This window comes from Jaculus jaculus, chromosome 17 (genome assembly GCF_020740685.1).
Source record: "Jaculus jaculus isolate mJacJac1 chromosome 17, mJacJac1.mat.Y.cur, whole genome shotgun sequence".
Taxonomy (NCBI): Eukaryota; Metazoa; Chordata; class Mammalia; order Rodentia; family Dipodidae; genus Jaculus; species Jaculus jaculus.
Genome location: NC_059118.1, coordinates 31,606,625 through 31,623,178, shown reverse-complemented (window position 1 = coordinate 31,623,178; position 16,554 = coordinate 31,606,625). Strand labels below are relative to the sequence as shown.

Here is a 16,554-nt window from a genome sequence, read left to right as displayed (position 1 = left end):
CAGGTACTTGTCAGCTCCTTGTCAGGTGGGGTTGGATCACCTTCCCTCCTACTTCCTGATGTGGTGGCCAGAGCTATTCTAGGCAGGGGCTGTGCCCTGGGTCCCACCTCTTTGCTCTCCCTTTCTCCTCATGTCATTATCTCCATCTGCACTTTCCTTGCTCCATGGTGTTGAAGCAGCTGGGATAGGAACCCAAAGGTGGATCTGCCAATGAGAAGCCTTCTGGGAGCTCCTGCTGTGATTTAGTGGGCAGATGGTCATCACTAAGCACTGAAAACTGTTGTGAGCTGGGGCAGAGGACTAGTAGTTAGTGGACGATGTACAGAACAGGGGACGAGCAGGATCGGTTGGTGGTGGGCAGAGCCTTCCTGAGGTGGCATGAAAGAATGGCATGTTTGCAAACAAACAACAAACAGTAAAGGAGGTGCAGAGGGACCTTGCAAGCAGGGAGGGACAGGTGTTGATTAGCACAGAGGTGTGAGAAAGGGTGGTTGGGGGAGGGGATAAGTGTGGGTCCCTGGGTGTGGGGGGGTCTGTAGAGAACAGAAGATGACTCCAGAGCTAGTTGCTGAGGGGTGGTTCAAAATGCCATTACCTTGTTTGTTTAAAGTGCTCACAAAAATGACCATTCCAACAATAAGAGCAGAAAGTTAAAAGTATTGGGCTGTGCTCTGCATGCCCCTCCCGTAAATTGACGGGGAGACAGAGCAATGTGGACCCAGCTCATTGCTTTTCCCTGCATTGCTTGCATGCAGGTGTCAGAGGCAGCAGATCTGGATTCTTTTGGGCGGCAAACACTGCGGGCAGTGTGCTTTCCTTTTTCAGTCTGACTTTATCCACAGATGAGGACAAGGGAAGAAGGATCACATACCTATTGCACCTTGACACCACATAGCTCAGAAACTACCTAGCCCAGCCAGATAGCAAAATGCCACTTATTTTTAGGAGCTCAAAAGGGCTGCCTCTCAAGCACCCTACTCACTGGGGCCCAGTGTGGTTTAAGGCAATGGGTAATTAGGATTATTATAGGAATAATTCTTCAGGGACTCAGGCCTCCTGGCACCAACATATCATTAACAGAGGCTTCTGTGGGTAGGGGCAGAGAGGAGGAGTTGAAAGTGTCCTCTTAGAAGAGGCAGCAAAGACTAGTTCTTAGACTAATAGTTCCCCTGTGATGCTGAGTCCCCCTGAGTCACAAAAGAAAGGTCTCTCTCTTTTCTTCCCTCCTTCTCTGCTCTTATTTCCCTTCCTCTCTGTCCCACCTCAACATTTCTCCCTGGCAGAAAATTTCAAGTATTGTTCCTCTGAGCAACCCTCCCAATAATGAAACTGGTGTAAATTACAACCTGAGCGTTTCCCTGAGAGTGAGTGGTATTGAGGAGCAAGACCCAGCTTATTATTGCGAAGCTAGATTCTGTTCTTTGCACCTCTTTACTGTTGTTTCTAGTGACTAGTATAATACATGCCCACCACAGGACATTTTTGCAGTTCCAGAAAAAGGAAGGGATACAGAAACAAATCAGCTGTCCTCATGCTTCAGAGAACCTCGCCGTCAGCATGAGGTTAGCATTCCGGTCAGGCACCTTCCTTCTTCCCTGGCTGAGACTGCATCATGTGAACACTACGTAAGTTTGAATTCCACTTCTTTGTGCTCACCATTCAGCACAAACGCCTTCCCTCCAGCTTCCTGTCATTTACAGAGGTATGTAATGCTTTTCTAACTCATCCACCTGTGCCTCCTGCTATTCATCTGGATGTTTCTGGCGACACTACCCTGCCGTGGTAAGCAATATGTTCTTCACTTGGCTATAAGAAGCTTAGGTCCACACATACCTGTGCCTGTGGTTTTCATGTCCCCAGAGGCCTCGGCTTTGGTGAAGGTGCTCACGATCTTGATGTCAGGGAAGAGGGTCACTCCTCTGGCACTTGCAAACTGGGCAGCAGGTCTCCAGAAGCGCTCTGTACCCTGGAGGGTGATCTGGGGCTCTATGGCCTGCAGGACCATCACATAGGCATCCACGTCGGGAACGCTGATGCACACATCTTCCCCAAAGCACCTGGGGAGACAGTTGTGGTCACATCCCCGACCAGCAAATGAGTTAAGCTGCCCATCACAGCCATGGGCACTGGGCCCTGATTAAGGCATCCTGACTGTTAAAAGTCTCCGAGCATGTCAACAGACTTCCATACTTAAAGCCACATTACCCTGCTAACTACTAGCAATCTAGGGACTTAAAAGATTGGCTGCTGAGAGGACTGAGAATTTTCTGTGCCAGCAACAAGTAACCGTTAAAAGCTTTCATTATCTTTAGGCAAAGTAATTGATGGCAGCATTAATTAGATAGCAACTGCTTGCCATACACAGTGGTATTTGGTAAGCAAATTGTTGACTAACTGGTCGGTTACAGCCATCTTATTAAATGAGGCCCCAGGGCTAAGCTCTCCTGTAGCAGTGTGTGTGTTCCATCTCTGAGAGGATATGGGGGTGTGCCTCTGTCCTCCTGGGGTGGGAGGAGAGGGTTGCTGGGGTCACACTCCTTTTTCCTGATGCTGTGCCACTTCTGAGTCTGGGAGGCAGCACTATGGACAATAAGAGCCAAGCCAGGCACTGGTGCAGACCAGGACCCATACCTGCCCAGCCAATCCCGGCTGGGCCGGCCATGGCTCTGAGCCCCAGCTTCTTCATTTATCCAGTAGGGAGGGATGAAGTAAGGATTAAATAAAGAAGACTAGAGGAAGCTGCTTTCCAGAGCCTATATCATGGTTTGAGCTTAGCAGGTCAGTTGATTCAGATCAACTCTCTCATCAGACTCCTTAGGCCCACATGTCTTTGGTATTTTCCCCATTGTCCCTGAAGCCAAAGACTTCTACTTAAAAGGTGAGTTTGGGGTCAGATGGGTGTTCTGGGAATGTTGGCCAGGTCCCCATGAAGGTAGTCATCATTTTCTACACCTTGAGAAGTTCCCTGAGGAAGAGGGAAGAGTAGTCTGGGAGGGTCCTCTGTGGAACCTTCCCATCCCTTTCTGTGGGGTGGGTGAGATGTTGGGATGTGAGATCTGTGGTAGGCTCCTGCCTCATGCTTCTGCCAGGCTTAGCTCCACGGGCTCCTCTCTCCTTGCAGTGTATACAAGGCTGGTTCCAGAGATGCATGCTGGCAAGTCACTTCCTTCTTTGTTCCAATCTGGAGCTAACTTAGAGGTACCTACATCTCATCTCAAGCCTCCATGGGGGTACCCCTTTTATCACACTATGGAACATAGTGCCTATTGTGTGCATCTCTCCTGTGCCCCAGCAATGCCATCTTTCCCACCCTTGTTCCTCTTTTAAAATTTTCTCCTGCTTCAGATGCCTGCTGACTCCACTTCCAGCTCCTGGGAGTTGCTTTGGGATGCCCTTCCTACCAGCCTTCCCTGGTAGCTGTTGTGTCTGCAAAGCAAGCTCTCCAAAGATTTTGTTAACAACCTTATCTCATTAATTTAAGTCTGATCCCTGGGGACAAGAACTGTGCCCTCTCTCAGACTGTCTCCAGTATTTAAGAATTCTACAAATCAAGGTTGTTAAGCTTAATTCAGTTTAATAAACCATTGTTAAGCATCTACTACATACCAAATGGTGTGACCTTAAATCAGACCACTCCAAATCTAGCAATTGGAGAATTTATAGAAAGTGAGACCTTCTAGACATCAGATTAGATATTAAGTAAAGTAGAGAAAAATGGATTTGAGTTGGTAGCACAACATAATGTTTGCCTTAAGGAAGCAAAAAGAGGGACTGAGGAGATGGCTTAGTGGGGAAAAGTACTTGCTCACAAAGCCTGCCAGCCCAGGTTCAGTTCCCCAGCCACATATGTAAACCCAGAAGGGCATGTGTTTTCAGTGGCAAAAGATGATCCTCGTACACACACACACACACACACACACACACACACACACACACAGAGAGAGAGAGAGAGAGAGAGAGAGAGAATGAAAGAAAAATGTTGATTCAGTGGAGTGTTATCAGAAGAATAGCAGAGTTGAGGACAAATGAGGAAAGACCAGCCCTGTTGGTGAGGAAACATTGCTGCTATCTCAGTGGGGCCCAATGTTGACTGGCGTCCACTTACTGGACTTTGGAGGAGAGTCTGAGGCGCCGGACGCCTGCTGTTGGGAACTGCCTGGAGTTGATGTAGGAGACCTTCTGGAGGGCTCTGTTGATGTTCCCAATGTCATCACCTTCCATCACCAATATGGACTGTGAGGGATTGAAGTGATACTAGAAGGAAGAAGTAGGTATCGGAGGAGACAATGGTCAGTAACAGTTAAGAGTCCCCTGTTAGCCCTTCAACACCACGGAGGGGCGACTAAGGCCACCGAAGTCACCTCTAGAACTTTTGCAAGTGAGTCAGTTATGCACACAATCTCCAACCACTCATGCTATTCTCATGAGTGATATCAGCCCCAGTCACAGTACAAGATTCTGAAAACCTGGCCATAGTGTTCCTAGTGTTGGTCATTTCCAATCTTTTACTGACAGTGCCACAATTGATAATTTCATATCCCATAATATTTCATAAGTTCAAATGTATCTGAAAGGCAAATCCCTACAAAGGAAATTACTAGGTCAAAGAGTACATGCACTTTGAATTTTGGTCGGTGCTGACAAATTCCTGGTGGTCAGTACACGCTCCTTCCAGCAGTGTGTGGGTGCCTCTTCTCTACTATCTCAGCCAGAGCATGCTGTCAGACTTCGGGATCTCTGGCAATCTGATAGGTAACAAATGTCATCTTACTATAGTTTCAATGCATATGTCTCTTACCACAAGGAAAGCTAAGTGTGTATTTTTCTGGGTTTAAAGAGAAAAAAAGAAATCCATCCGTATTTACTTTTCCCTGATCTGACTCAAACATCATCATTAGGGAGCCCTGTTTGTGTTTGAATCCTCGCAGGAGACAGATGAGTCATAGTGACACTGAACCTCATGAATCCTTAGCATGGTGGTCCCAGCCAACTGAGAGTTCTCTTTGTCCTCTTTAACTAGCACAGGTGTTTTACCGCCTTCAGCTTTTCTCATTCAGGTCCCACAGTGCTCCAGTCTTTCTCCTGTGGCCCTTATAAGATGGAAGCCCAATTAGATGGCATGGTGCTGAGAGATTTGTTCATAGTATAGGGATTGGGGCTCTGGCCCCTCAATCCCAGAACCAGGACATAGTGACCTGAGAGCCTCTGCTAGGTGGATAAATGAATAGTTCCCTCAGCACTACTTTCTGTCAGTCCCCACAGGGCTTCCTGTTAGTCACGTGGCTTTTTAGCCAAGGTCATTATTAGCAACACTAAAACCCTGCTTCTCCTTTCCCTCCTGGCACCAGGGAGGTGTGACTTCCCAGCTCCCTTGTGCCATGTATTCCAAGCCCATGTAAGCAGGTCCAGCCAATGAGGCAGGAGGGGAAATAAGGCATCTGTGCTGAGACAGGCAAATGCCTTGTCGGACACTGCCTTCTGCTTCAGTGACCAGCAGCTGGTACACGGGAACTCCACCCCACCTCCCTGACTGAATATAAGAGAAAACCCTCTGCCAATCCCTTCAAGTTTTAGGGCTCCCACTGCAATAACTTAGCCTGTCTAGAGGTTGAAGTTAGCCTCCTCAGCCATGATTTTTTCCTAGGCTATGTGGCATCTCTGAAGAGATCGCAGCATTCATACACACTTTGTCTAAGCATAAAATTCATTTGTTTCCTATATCTCATATGCGCATTTGAATGTAATTGTATATAATATTTTAAATGCCTGTGTTTTAACGGTGACCTGTCACAGGAGATTAGCTGTAGGATTTGATATTTGTGTTATCATGTCAGTGCTCAGGAAATGTTGAATTTTGGAGCAATGCAGATATTTGGATTAGGGGTATTAAACTTATATAAAGTTTTCAGCACCCGCAAAGTTTTCAGCATGTGATTTCTTATATTACAATTTCTAACACTTAAAAAGTTTGTGTGTGGGGATGGAGAGATGGCTTAGTGGTTGAGCCCTTGCCTGTGATGCCTGAGGACCCTGGTTCAAGGCTCAATTCCCCAGGACCCATGTAAGCCAGCTGCACAAAGTGGCGCATGAATCTGGAGTTCATCTGCAACGGCTGGAGGCCCTGGTGTACCAGTTCTCTCTCTTTCTGCCTCTTTCTCTCTCTGTCACTCTCAAATAAATAAATAAGGAAAAGAAGTTTGTGTGTGTATATGATGCATGTGTGTATCTATGTGTATGAACACGTGTATATATGTATTTGTGTGTGTGATTGCAGGTGTGCGTGTCATACTTATACATACAGAGGTCAAAGGACATATTTTGGGTCTGTCCTCACTGGTCCACCTCATCTGAGGCAGGAATTCTTTAGATCTCATTGTGGTCTTTTTCTGTGTTTTGCTTATCCGGAATTTCTGGGACAATCCTGTCTCTGCCTCCCACCTAGCTGTCAGAGGTCCACCATGGCTTCCCAGGTTTTCTACATGGGTCTGAGGAGCCAACTCAGGTACTTGGGCTGGGACAGTGAGTACTTTAACCATTGAGCCGTCTCCCCAGCGCCAGCTCCTAAGACTTTAAATCTATCTGTGTGAGATTTTGCTGGCGAGGATGCCCTGCCTTCTCTTCCCTCGCCTTCCTGCGATCTAGTTCTCTTGTCCCTTGAAGCCCTTGGCAGTTCTTTCTGAGCTGTGACCTCTAGCCATGGCATGGCTCCCTTGAGCTAGGCCAGGAGCATCTACCCTATGCTCCATGGAAGCCTTTGGCTCTGGATGCTTTGTCTCTAGCCACAGATGCCTTACTCACTCAGGTTGCTCTTAGTCCTGGAGGTGCCACATGCCAGCAAGTCATAACCAGCTCTGAGATGTTCTACAAGCTTCCTGCTTCAGATCTGAGAAGACTCAGGTCATCCTTCCAAGAAAACACTGACTTATGCTATGAAGTATTTTCTGCTCCTTGATCCCTTTGCACCCTTCCCCTCACCATCACTCCTAGAGTGGTGCTTTTACTGTCCATCTGTCTTCCTTCATCCTCCAGTTATTTGTAAACCCCTCAAGGGTACCGTGTACTGACATTTTCTCAGCTTCACCACCAGAACCTAAGAAAGCTGGTGAGCCCTGCAGAGCAGGTTGAGATCTCGCCTTGCATAAAGGTTGAATAGGAACACCAATGGGTTCTTCCGGAGGGATGGTCTGCTTGCATCCTCTGGCACAGGTTAGCATATGTGTTGAGTCTTCAGTGAACACCTGGGGCTAGCCACCAGCATATCCAGGGGACTGTCACAGAGCATGAAGATGGGCTCTTGCCTAGCCACCACCATAATTCTTAAAGGATCAATAAAAGCAGAGTGAGTTCTGCAGTTTCCCCTGATCTGGGATGGGTTTCTTGTTGTACAGGACCCACGTTCACATTGGTATCACTTTCAGAGCAGATGATGGCATGCAGAGGGACTCTGCCATGAGTAACAGGGCTCACTGTTCCTCAGAAATCTATGGTATCAGACAAGTGGCACTTGCAGAATGGTCATCTCTCCTAGAGGCTCAGCGTTCTGTTTTCTAGTCACCTCACAGGCTGGGCCATCAGTGAAGCTCCTGCCCAAAGCCCTGGCTTCCTCTATGTCAAGGGTAGCTGGCCATGGCTGTCTAGCACAATGCTATTCCCTGGATGCCTGCCACCTGCCAGCATAGACCAGATGGAAACCTGCCAATTAAGAAATTCCTGGGCTGGAGAGATGGCTTAGCGGTTAAGCTCTTGCCTGCAAAGCCTAAGGACCCTGGTTCAAGGCTTGGTTCCCCAGGACCCACGTTAGCCAGAAGCACAAGGGGGTGCATGTGCCTGGAATTCCTTTGCAGTAGCTGGAGGCCCTGGCACGGCCGTTCTCTCTCTCTCTCTCTGTCTCTCTCAAATAAATATGTAAAAATAACCAAAAAATATTAAGAAATTCCTGTGCCACAAAAGACCTGTGACTTGTTGAGAGCCCATTAAGTTAACTAGAGGAACATGTAACCATATGTGTATTAAACTTGTACACCTCTACCAGATAATATTAAACCCACTGTGTCTGAAAGAAAGGGATCACAGGGGTTAAAATACCTTGCCCAAGGTTGCCAAGCTAGCAAATAGGTATTAGGCATTGTGATTTGGACCCAGCAGCGCCTTGCTCCAAAGTGCTTGCTGTTTCTGGTTTTCCACACTGTGAAGATGATGGTGGCAGGGCTGTGCTATGAAAATCGTAACAGGACTTTCTTCAGGACGGTGGCTATTCCAGTATCCTGCATGGATGCAAAACAACAGCCACCACAACTTTGTAAAGGTTGATGCATGCAGCCAGGTGTGGTGGCGCATGCCTTTAATCCCAGCATTTGGGAGGCAGAAGTAGAAGGATTGCTGTGAGTTTGAGGCCACCCTGAGACTATGTAGCCTGAGCTAGAGTGAGACCCCACCTCAAAAAAACCAAAACAAAAGATTGATGCATGCTACAGAAGAATCAAAAAATCTGCAGTCAGGAGGGAAGCAAGGGAATTGAGGAGTCTGCGCCAGGCCCTGTGAGTGGAGAGGGTGTTCCTTCAGTGCAGCGAGGCCTCCCTGCTCACCATCAGTCAGAGCTGCAGAAGGGGGACAGCAGATAAAGTAGTAGTCATCATTTAGAGATGATGAGAAGGAGAAATTCATGGAGGGAGAGAAGTTAGCTTTAATAATTACCAAGATTATCTTGTACCCAGAGTTGCCAATGTAGAGGAAAGAGCGCGGGTTTGTTTTGGACACGTCCCTGAGCCCCAGTCCCCTTGCTTTTGAAATGAGGTCATAATATTTAATTTGTTTTGAGGAGTAGAGATAATGAATGTAAAATAGCCCCCAGTGTGTGCTCTGTAAATGGTGTGTCTTATTAACTTCTCTCACAGACCTCTAGTTCTTGCCAGCCATGCCCTGGGGATGCTGAAAGGATCATTTTCAGGGACTAAGATATGGACAGGTGGGATGCTGAAAAGCCTCCCCTTGTCCCCAACATTTGTATACCACGATATTAGCTCTTTCTCATAGGCTAAGACTACTCTGTAGAAATTGAAATGGTTCTTAATTTATAATTCTAAGGCTGACTGACTTTTTAGTTTAGAATTGTTGGCTTATTTGCTCTTTTGAGCATGGAACTCTGTAACAATGGCCCCCCTGGGATAATTCAAAGCAGAGAAGATGTATTCAGAGGGAGGCAGTGAATTTGGAGTCCAAAAAGATGCTTGGGGCTGAGGAAATGGCTCAACAGTTTACAGGTGCTTGCTTACAAAGCCCAAAGGACTAGGTTTGATTCACCAGTACCCTCATAAGGCTAGGTGCATAAAGTGGTGCATGTGTCTGGAGTTCATTTGTAGTGGCAAGAGGCCCTGGCATGCCTATTCTCTCTTTCTCACAACTGACTGATTGACAAAATAACAAAATGACTAGCTAACTAAATGTAAAAAGAGGCTTGGAGGCTGGAAATGTGCAGCACTAAGTGGATAAAATTAAGGACACAGCTGCACACGCTCGTCAGAACACCCTTTCCAATCTGAGTCTGAGGTGGTCTTGTGAGCATCCCAATGAGAGGTGATTAGGTATTGAGTATGTATGTGCACCTGCGTGTCTCAGCCATGCTAACCAGTGACCTGGAAAATTGGCCTCGCCTGCCCATGCCTTCTGTCCTCCTTCCATCTTTCCCTTCAGACACAGTCTCTAGAGTAAGCATTGCACACACTACATGGCCAAGGTCATGCTCTCTTGATTGAACTTTCAAGGGCTTCAGCAATATAGCACCTAAACATAGTTAAGAGGTCCTGTGACGTGCCATTTGCCTAACCCTCTGGTCCCGCGTCCCTTCTGCTATTCCGCACACTAGCCTTGAAGTTCCAGCGCATGCAATGGCATCCCTCAGGTCCTCGGCTACTGTTGACATTCTTGGATCTGGAACGGCTGCCCACTCAGTGCTCCTCCTTCTCCCAGGTGGATTCCTACCTATCCTTACACATTCTGTGCTGGAGTCCTCTCCTCTAGGAGTCTTCTCTGATGGCCTCTCACCTGGAATCCAGAGCTCTGAAATGGATGGTCTGGATTCAAATTCTGGTATTGTCCATCATCTATGGCCATACTATCATGAATATACCAGATCTTGTCTGGTACTGTCCATCACTAGTTCAAGGATCTCTGTGGGTTATTCAGTTTTTAATCTCTATTGTCAACAATGAGAATACCATGGAATCATTGTTAAGGGATGTCCCAGGGAGAAATGTTCATAAAGCATTTAGACCAAACAGTCCCTGCCACTCAGAGACCCTCAGAAATGGCAGTGTTTGCCACTGGTGACTATCAAGCATGATTTCAAACCACTAGGACCACTGAATTCCCTTAAAGAAACAGGCTGGGAATATCACTTTTGTATTCCTATACCATGCCCAGAAGTGCACATATGAGTGTCCATGGGATGTTTGTTGAATTGGCCATGATTTGGCAAACATACCACATGCTCAGACCATCAGTCCCTGCTGGGATCCCCAGTGTCAGAGTCCTTCAAGCAAGCAGCAGACGGGCAGAAAAGCCCAGGATGGAACTTCTGGGCATCTCCACTGTAGACTAGGCACAGATGGGCAGTAGGCAGGGATCTGCTGCTGTTATACCATTCTCTTGGGAAGTGGCCAACTTAGGAAACAACCACAGCTTCCAGGGACTCTGTGGACTACCTACTGGTAGAGAGCAGATTGTCCTGACTTCCAGAAAGAAGCTAGGGACTTCCTTCCCATTCTGGGGCCAGGGACTGTGATGATTAAGCAGGGGCTTTGGTGAGATTTACCCAGGGGCCCAGGACTAGCAGGAGCTTATGTCCAGGTCAGGCCAGAACATTCCCCAGCCTATCCAGTAAAAGCTTGCTAGAGCCATAGCTGGCTATAGCCTTCCCTGTCCCCTGCAGGAAGAGCTTTGCTCTGATTCTCCTGGATCACTTGAATACTTTTATTTCACATGGGTAATAAAAACCATGTTCAGACTCCTTTTGACTTCTAGAGATTGCTTGCGGGGGATCTGCTTCACTGGAACAGTGTAAGACCCAGTGACTCCCACATCTACTGCCTGGTTCTACCGCATTTCTGTCTTCCCTTTTGGCACTCATTTGTATTTTACAGACCTATTTTTTTTTTTTTTAGCTTTTTCTTTTTGAAATGTATTCTTGTATGCTGCTACCATGCCTTCAGGCAAATGAACAGCAAAGCAACCAACCATCCTACAGACAAATGAGGGTTAACAACTTCCTCCAGGCAGACATGGAGCAGTTCCTACTGCCGGAGCACAAGGACTTGACCTAGGACTCGCAGTACCTGGAGGCAGAATGCGATCCGGAAAACCACAGTCACTAACTGGCCCCTGTGGTAGCAACTGGACTCTGGTGCCATTTGTGTTCAGCTTTACCAGAAACAACTATTTATGTTCTGGCACGCTTTGGGGCTGGGTAGCCTTAGATTCATCAACCAATGTCTTATTGGGGGTGGCGCCAGTGCCTTTCTTACCTTTATTCCTTGCCCAAGGCTTTCTAAGGAATTAATATCCAGCCCTTCTTTGCAGGCCTGCAAGCAGGAAATCACCTTCTGGCTTTCCATTTTTCCAGGGCGGATGGTGAGACTGGCCAAGCTTCCGTGGAAGAACTGAGCAAAGCGTGGCTTGGCCACTTCTCCTCCTGTAAGAAGAAGGTGCATCATCGTCTCCCTGTGGGTTTGGGTGGGAGCCACCACCTCACGGCACCAGCTGCCCCTGGAACCCATGTCACATTGGCTGGGTGTCCCTTACACCCGAGGGTCAGAAACAAACTGCTGTGTGCTTGTGCGTGCACACACTGAGCACTGCGGGAGCTGTGGTCCACCACCATCCTTGAGCTAGCGTTAGAAGCGTTCCTGTCGCAGCTCCATCAGGGGTCCCTCCTTCCCGTCTTTCGCCTGTGTCCGCGTCAGACCTCCATTTGCAGCCTGTCCCATCCAGGCAGCCTTCCCCATTGACTTGACTAAGCCTGACCTCTCCATCTCTGGGCCACCCATGTAGACAGCCCTAGCCTAGGTGTTATATGGCTTTTTGTCCAGAAAGGAAGCAGAATGTGGACAGAGTCTCACTAGTTCCAAGGAAAGGCTTGGAAAGTTCTGAGTCTCTAGTTCACGGAGCAAGTTTCCATGTTCTACCTTCTGGCTCTGCTAGACTGCTCCTGCTGTGCGCTGCCTGAGGTTTGATATCAGCATGTGCTCCTGAGAGACATGCCCAGTGAAGGCCCCCCCCACCTCAGCTCCCTGGTTCTGTAGGTGTCCAACAAGCAGCAAGAGAGCATCCTCCCTGCCAGTCAGTGAGCCAGGTCATGAGAGCAAAGCCTTGAGGATAGGAGATGTTCCTTATATGAGTGATTCTATGTCCTTTAACTCCTTATTACTCCACCCACCCTTTGTGGGAGTTAAATTTTTATGCTTTTCTATGGGGATTTCTGACATTCTTGCAGACTTACTGCACCTCTCTTTCTCCTGGTTAGACTCAGACTGACTCAGGTTTCCGCACATCTTTGCTCACACCTGTTTCATTCTTCCTCACACTTGCTCACCATCCCCAGCCTATTGTTCCCATTAGGCAAATATCAGCTACACAAGATCCCTAAATTTCCCTGCCCATGCTGCTAACTAAAACCTCCCTGGGATCCTCCTTCCCATGTCCTTCTCCTGGCCTAAGCCCCGTTGTGCTCTCTTCTTGTCCTGAGCCTCAGGACGCTGCCCCAAGTTGGTTTTAATGTAGCTGTCACTACCTGGCATTGTCAGGGAATGGTTTACATATGAGTGTTTTATGTCTACAGTAGCCTAAAATTGTGGTTCTCAACCTCGGCTATATGTTTTAATCATCTGGGGATCTTTAGAAAGATAAACTGGTGTCTGGTCTGCTCACCCGAGGATCTTGATTTAATTGGTATGGGGAGTTTTAAAAGCTTCTCAGGTAAAGCAAATGTGATGCCAAGGTTAAGAACCACTGAGCTGTGAGCTTCTCCAGGTTGGTCCTTTGCATACTCTGTATGTGCTATCTCTCCTTGATGCCACCCGCAGGCTGGCTCTTCGCACACTGCTCCAATTTATTAATTTAAGTCTCTCTCTCCTGGATAGCAAGGATCACTCATGCATTATTCATTTTAATGAAGACAATACTGAGCAAGTCTTAGGGGCTGAGGGCTGTACTAGGCACTGTGCATAAGTTGGCTCATTTATTCTTCTCAAGAACACTTGGCCTCTGGTGTCCTCTTGGCATCCTGCACTCTGCCTGGCACATAGCAGACATTTATAATTGCCTGCTAGATTGAAGGAGCTGGGGAGATGAATGGCAGCAGATTCATGGGCACTGCAGCTGTCTTACTCTTTCCTTCTTGCTAAGGAAGACCCTAAGGCTTAGGGCATGCATAGATTCAATTCCTAGGAATGGCTTCTGTTTGAGCGTGTTTGCTTATACCCTCCACATTGGCCCAGTGATTGACTCAGTGGTGGATCTGGGATGTAGCACCACAATGAAGCCAATCAGCATGGGGCATTCAATAAGCTTTAAGAATAGGTTGAGGAATAATCATAGGTCCAAATTTAGGTCAGCATTATGAGATGCTGACTGGCAGCTTACACACAAAAGCATCTATTTTTCTCTCTCCAAAATCAGCTAACCCTTACTGTCTTTTCCTGGATATTGTTAAGAAAAAATGGGAGAATAAGGGCTGTGACCTCCTTCTTGCCACTAGACTGGGATATAATACAAGCAAGGCAGGGCAAAGCCAGAAGTCACACAGAAACAACAAGAACTCTGATGAACATATCACTTCTGTGTGTGTCCTTGGCTCTAAGAATCATCTATCTAAGATGATTAGATGGCTTAGTGGTTAAGCGCTTGCCTGTGAAGCCTAAGGACCCTGGTTCGAGGCTTGATTCCCCAGGACCCACATTAGCCAGATGCACTAGGGGTACACGCATCTGGAGTTTCTTTGCAGTGGCTAGAAGCCCTGGCATGCCCATTCTCTATCTATCTATCTGCCTCTTTCTCTCTCTGTCTGTTGCTCTCAAATAAATAAATAAAAAAACAACAAAAAAATTTGAAAAAAAAAGAATCATCTATCTATCTTTATGAGTTAAACCATTTGGTCTCACAGTATTTCCTGTCACCCAAAGATTCTTTACTCAAGAAGTAAAAGATTTCTCTTTTTTAATTGCTTAGTTCACAAGGAATTCCAATTCCATGACTATGAAGAAGCTAATTTGAGGACTTCTGATCTAGACCCTTAAATACTATGGATAAAGTGCTCCTCCATCACATTAGCCTATTCCTAATTCAGTGTCATGACTTAGATGCTAAGTGCCCCACTCCCAAGGCTCATGTGTTGAGGGGAGGCTCCCTGCTGTAAACAGTCAAAGGTTAGACATTTTGGAAACTATTGGGTTGTGATGGCTCAGGCCTGCCCAATGGTTTAACCCATTGACGGAAAACTAGAATAGACTACTGGGTGGTGGTAAAACAGTGGGAGATTGGGTCTAGTTGGGAGAAGTGGATCATTGAATGCTCTAGACAGACATACCTTAGCCTGCTTTCCTGTCACACATCTCTGCTTCCCGCCTACCACGGAAACAGCTGTACCTCATCATGGACCAGAAACAATGTAGCTAGATGACCAGGGACAGAAACCTCTTCAATATGAAAGCCTAAGTACATACTTTCCCCCTTGATTTTTTTTTACTCAAGCGTTTGTCACACCAAGAAAAATTATGATTGATGATCCTGAAAATTGATACTTGTTTATGAGCTACAGAAAGGAGGGTGTGAGCTTCACCGTGAATAGTAGAACTGCTACTCTCCAGAGTATCCGGGGGTCATGTCTGCCCTGTCTTGTCCCCACCTTCAGGCAGGAGATGCAATAACTATTATCATTCACTGGGTATGAACTATGGACCCAACACCTTGTAAAGTCGACTGTATGTATCATCTCATTAGTCCTCATAAAGCACCTGAGAGGCAGACAATCATTCTCCAATAAGGAAGAAACACTTAGGTGCAGAGTTATAAAGGGTAGGCCCTATAATCCAACTGTATCAATCCAATTGTCTATCTTTCCTTAGCTTCTCATTTGTGAGTTCTATCCTCAAGGGCCTAACTTTGTGCCTGGCTTGGGTGCTCAGATGTTATGATCTGTATTTTCAACTCAAGAATTCCAGTTCTGTGATGCATGCAGTTTACTAGAGTCAAGGCTCCAGGAAATCAATTTAATTAGCATCTTACAACAGAGGCAGCCTAAAATTTGAAATAGATTTCCACCCAGTGGTGATTGTGATTCAGAATGTTCAAGAATAATAGATACATTTAAAAAAATCTCTTTTTTTAATATGAGGATGTCTACATAGACCACATGGCTCCTCTGTTAACAGTTAGAATAGATTTATTCCATAAAACCTTCTTTGTTTGCAAACACGATTTTGGATGCCTGAGGCTACATTAGCACCCATTCTTAAAGCATTTTCTGTATGTCTAGGCTTAGCTCAGATACATCTAATTATAAGCTATGGACTATGTTCTTCAGGAGATAGAATTGAGTGGAAAGAATAAAGTATAGAAACTGGTGAAATAAATTCAAAATGTGAGAATAAATTATCAGTATAATTGACATTCTAAGGCAGCATACGATTGGTTTTCAAACAAGTGATACAGGCAATGTGCTCAATAGGTCAGGGAGGAAAGTAGGCATCATTTATTGGGTCCCTGAAGTCTGGCAGGTTCTTCCATATGTTATTTCATTTAATCTAGAGGTGATCTTTAAGCATCTTGGAGATCTTAGCCTCCTTCTTTATATTTTTCTTTGCTATATCTCTCATCTCACTTCTGCTGAAGCACAGCTCTAGCCCTGCCTCAAGAGGGTCACAGAAGAGGCTGAAGATGAGTATCTTTTCCCAGGGTGGGCTCCAGTATCTTAACCCCTTAGTAGTAGTGAGCCTGCTATTGGGGAGGAATAGAGGAACAGAAACTGGCTTCTTTCAATGAGAAGGGGAGATGGAGAGGACAAGACATCACTGTTGCAGAATGACTGCGACCGGAACTGCTTCCTGGGCTAAGCCTTGCCAGGCAGGGTATTTGATACCAAGAGGACAGGGCATGCTGGCTTGGCACAGCCAGACAAATAGTCCACGGTCCACAGCTGGACCTGTGGAGGAAGTATGAGAAACAATGCGATCATTGATGTACTCCTAAGTAAGACAAGGAAATCCCAACACAGCTGCCAATCCTAAAGGACCATTAGTGAGTGAACAACTCTGCAGTGGTGATGAGTACCATTTCAATGGACACCTGCATGGCATGGTATCCAGTGCCCTACATAACCCCGTTACAATCAGCCAGCACCCAAGGAAATTAGAAGATACCAAATCCAAGTAGGTTAAATCTTCCTCACTCAGATGGAGTGGGGCTTGAAATGAACAAATTTGGGAGTGGCGAAAGCCATCTTGCCTTTTAGTTGAAATTCCCAACTGCTACGTTTATATTTCATTTTACAAATGAGGTTTTACA

At 46.5% G+C, this 16,554-nt stretch overlaps 1 protein-coding gene across 1 annotated transcript in view; it reads right to left on the bottom strand.

Annotated features, from left to right (window-relative positions):
- Positions 1-16,554, bottom strand: part of Clstn2 (calsyntenin 2) — a 660,628-nt gene that overhangs the window by 15,590 nt on the left and 628,484 nt on the right. The window contains exons 10-12 of the mRNA XM_045136251.1: positions 11,520-11,686; positions 4,106-4,254; positions 1,834-2,057 (exon numbers count right to left, since the gene is read on the bottom strand). Of these exons, the coding sequence (XP_044992186.1) occupies positions 1,834-2,057; positions 4,106-4,254; positions 11,520-11,686 (540 nt within the window). The remainder of the gene's footprint in view (positions 1-1,833; positions 2,058-4,105; positions 4,255-11,519; positions 11,687-16,554) is intronic.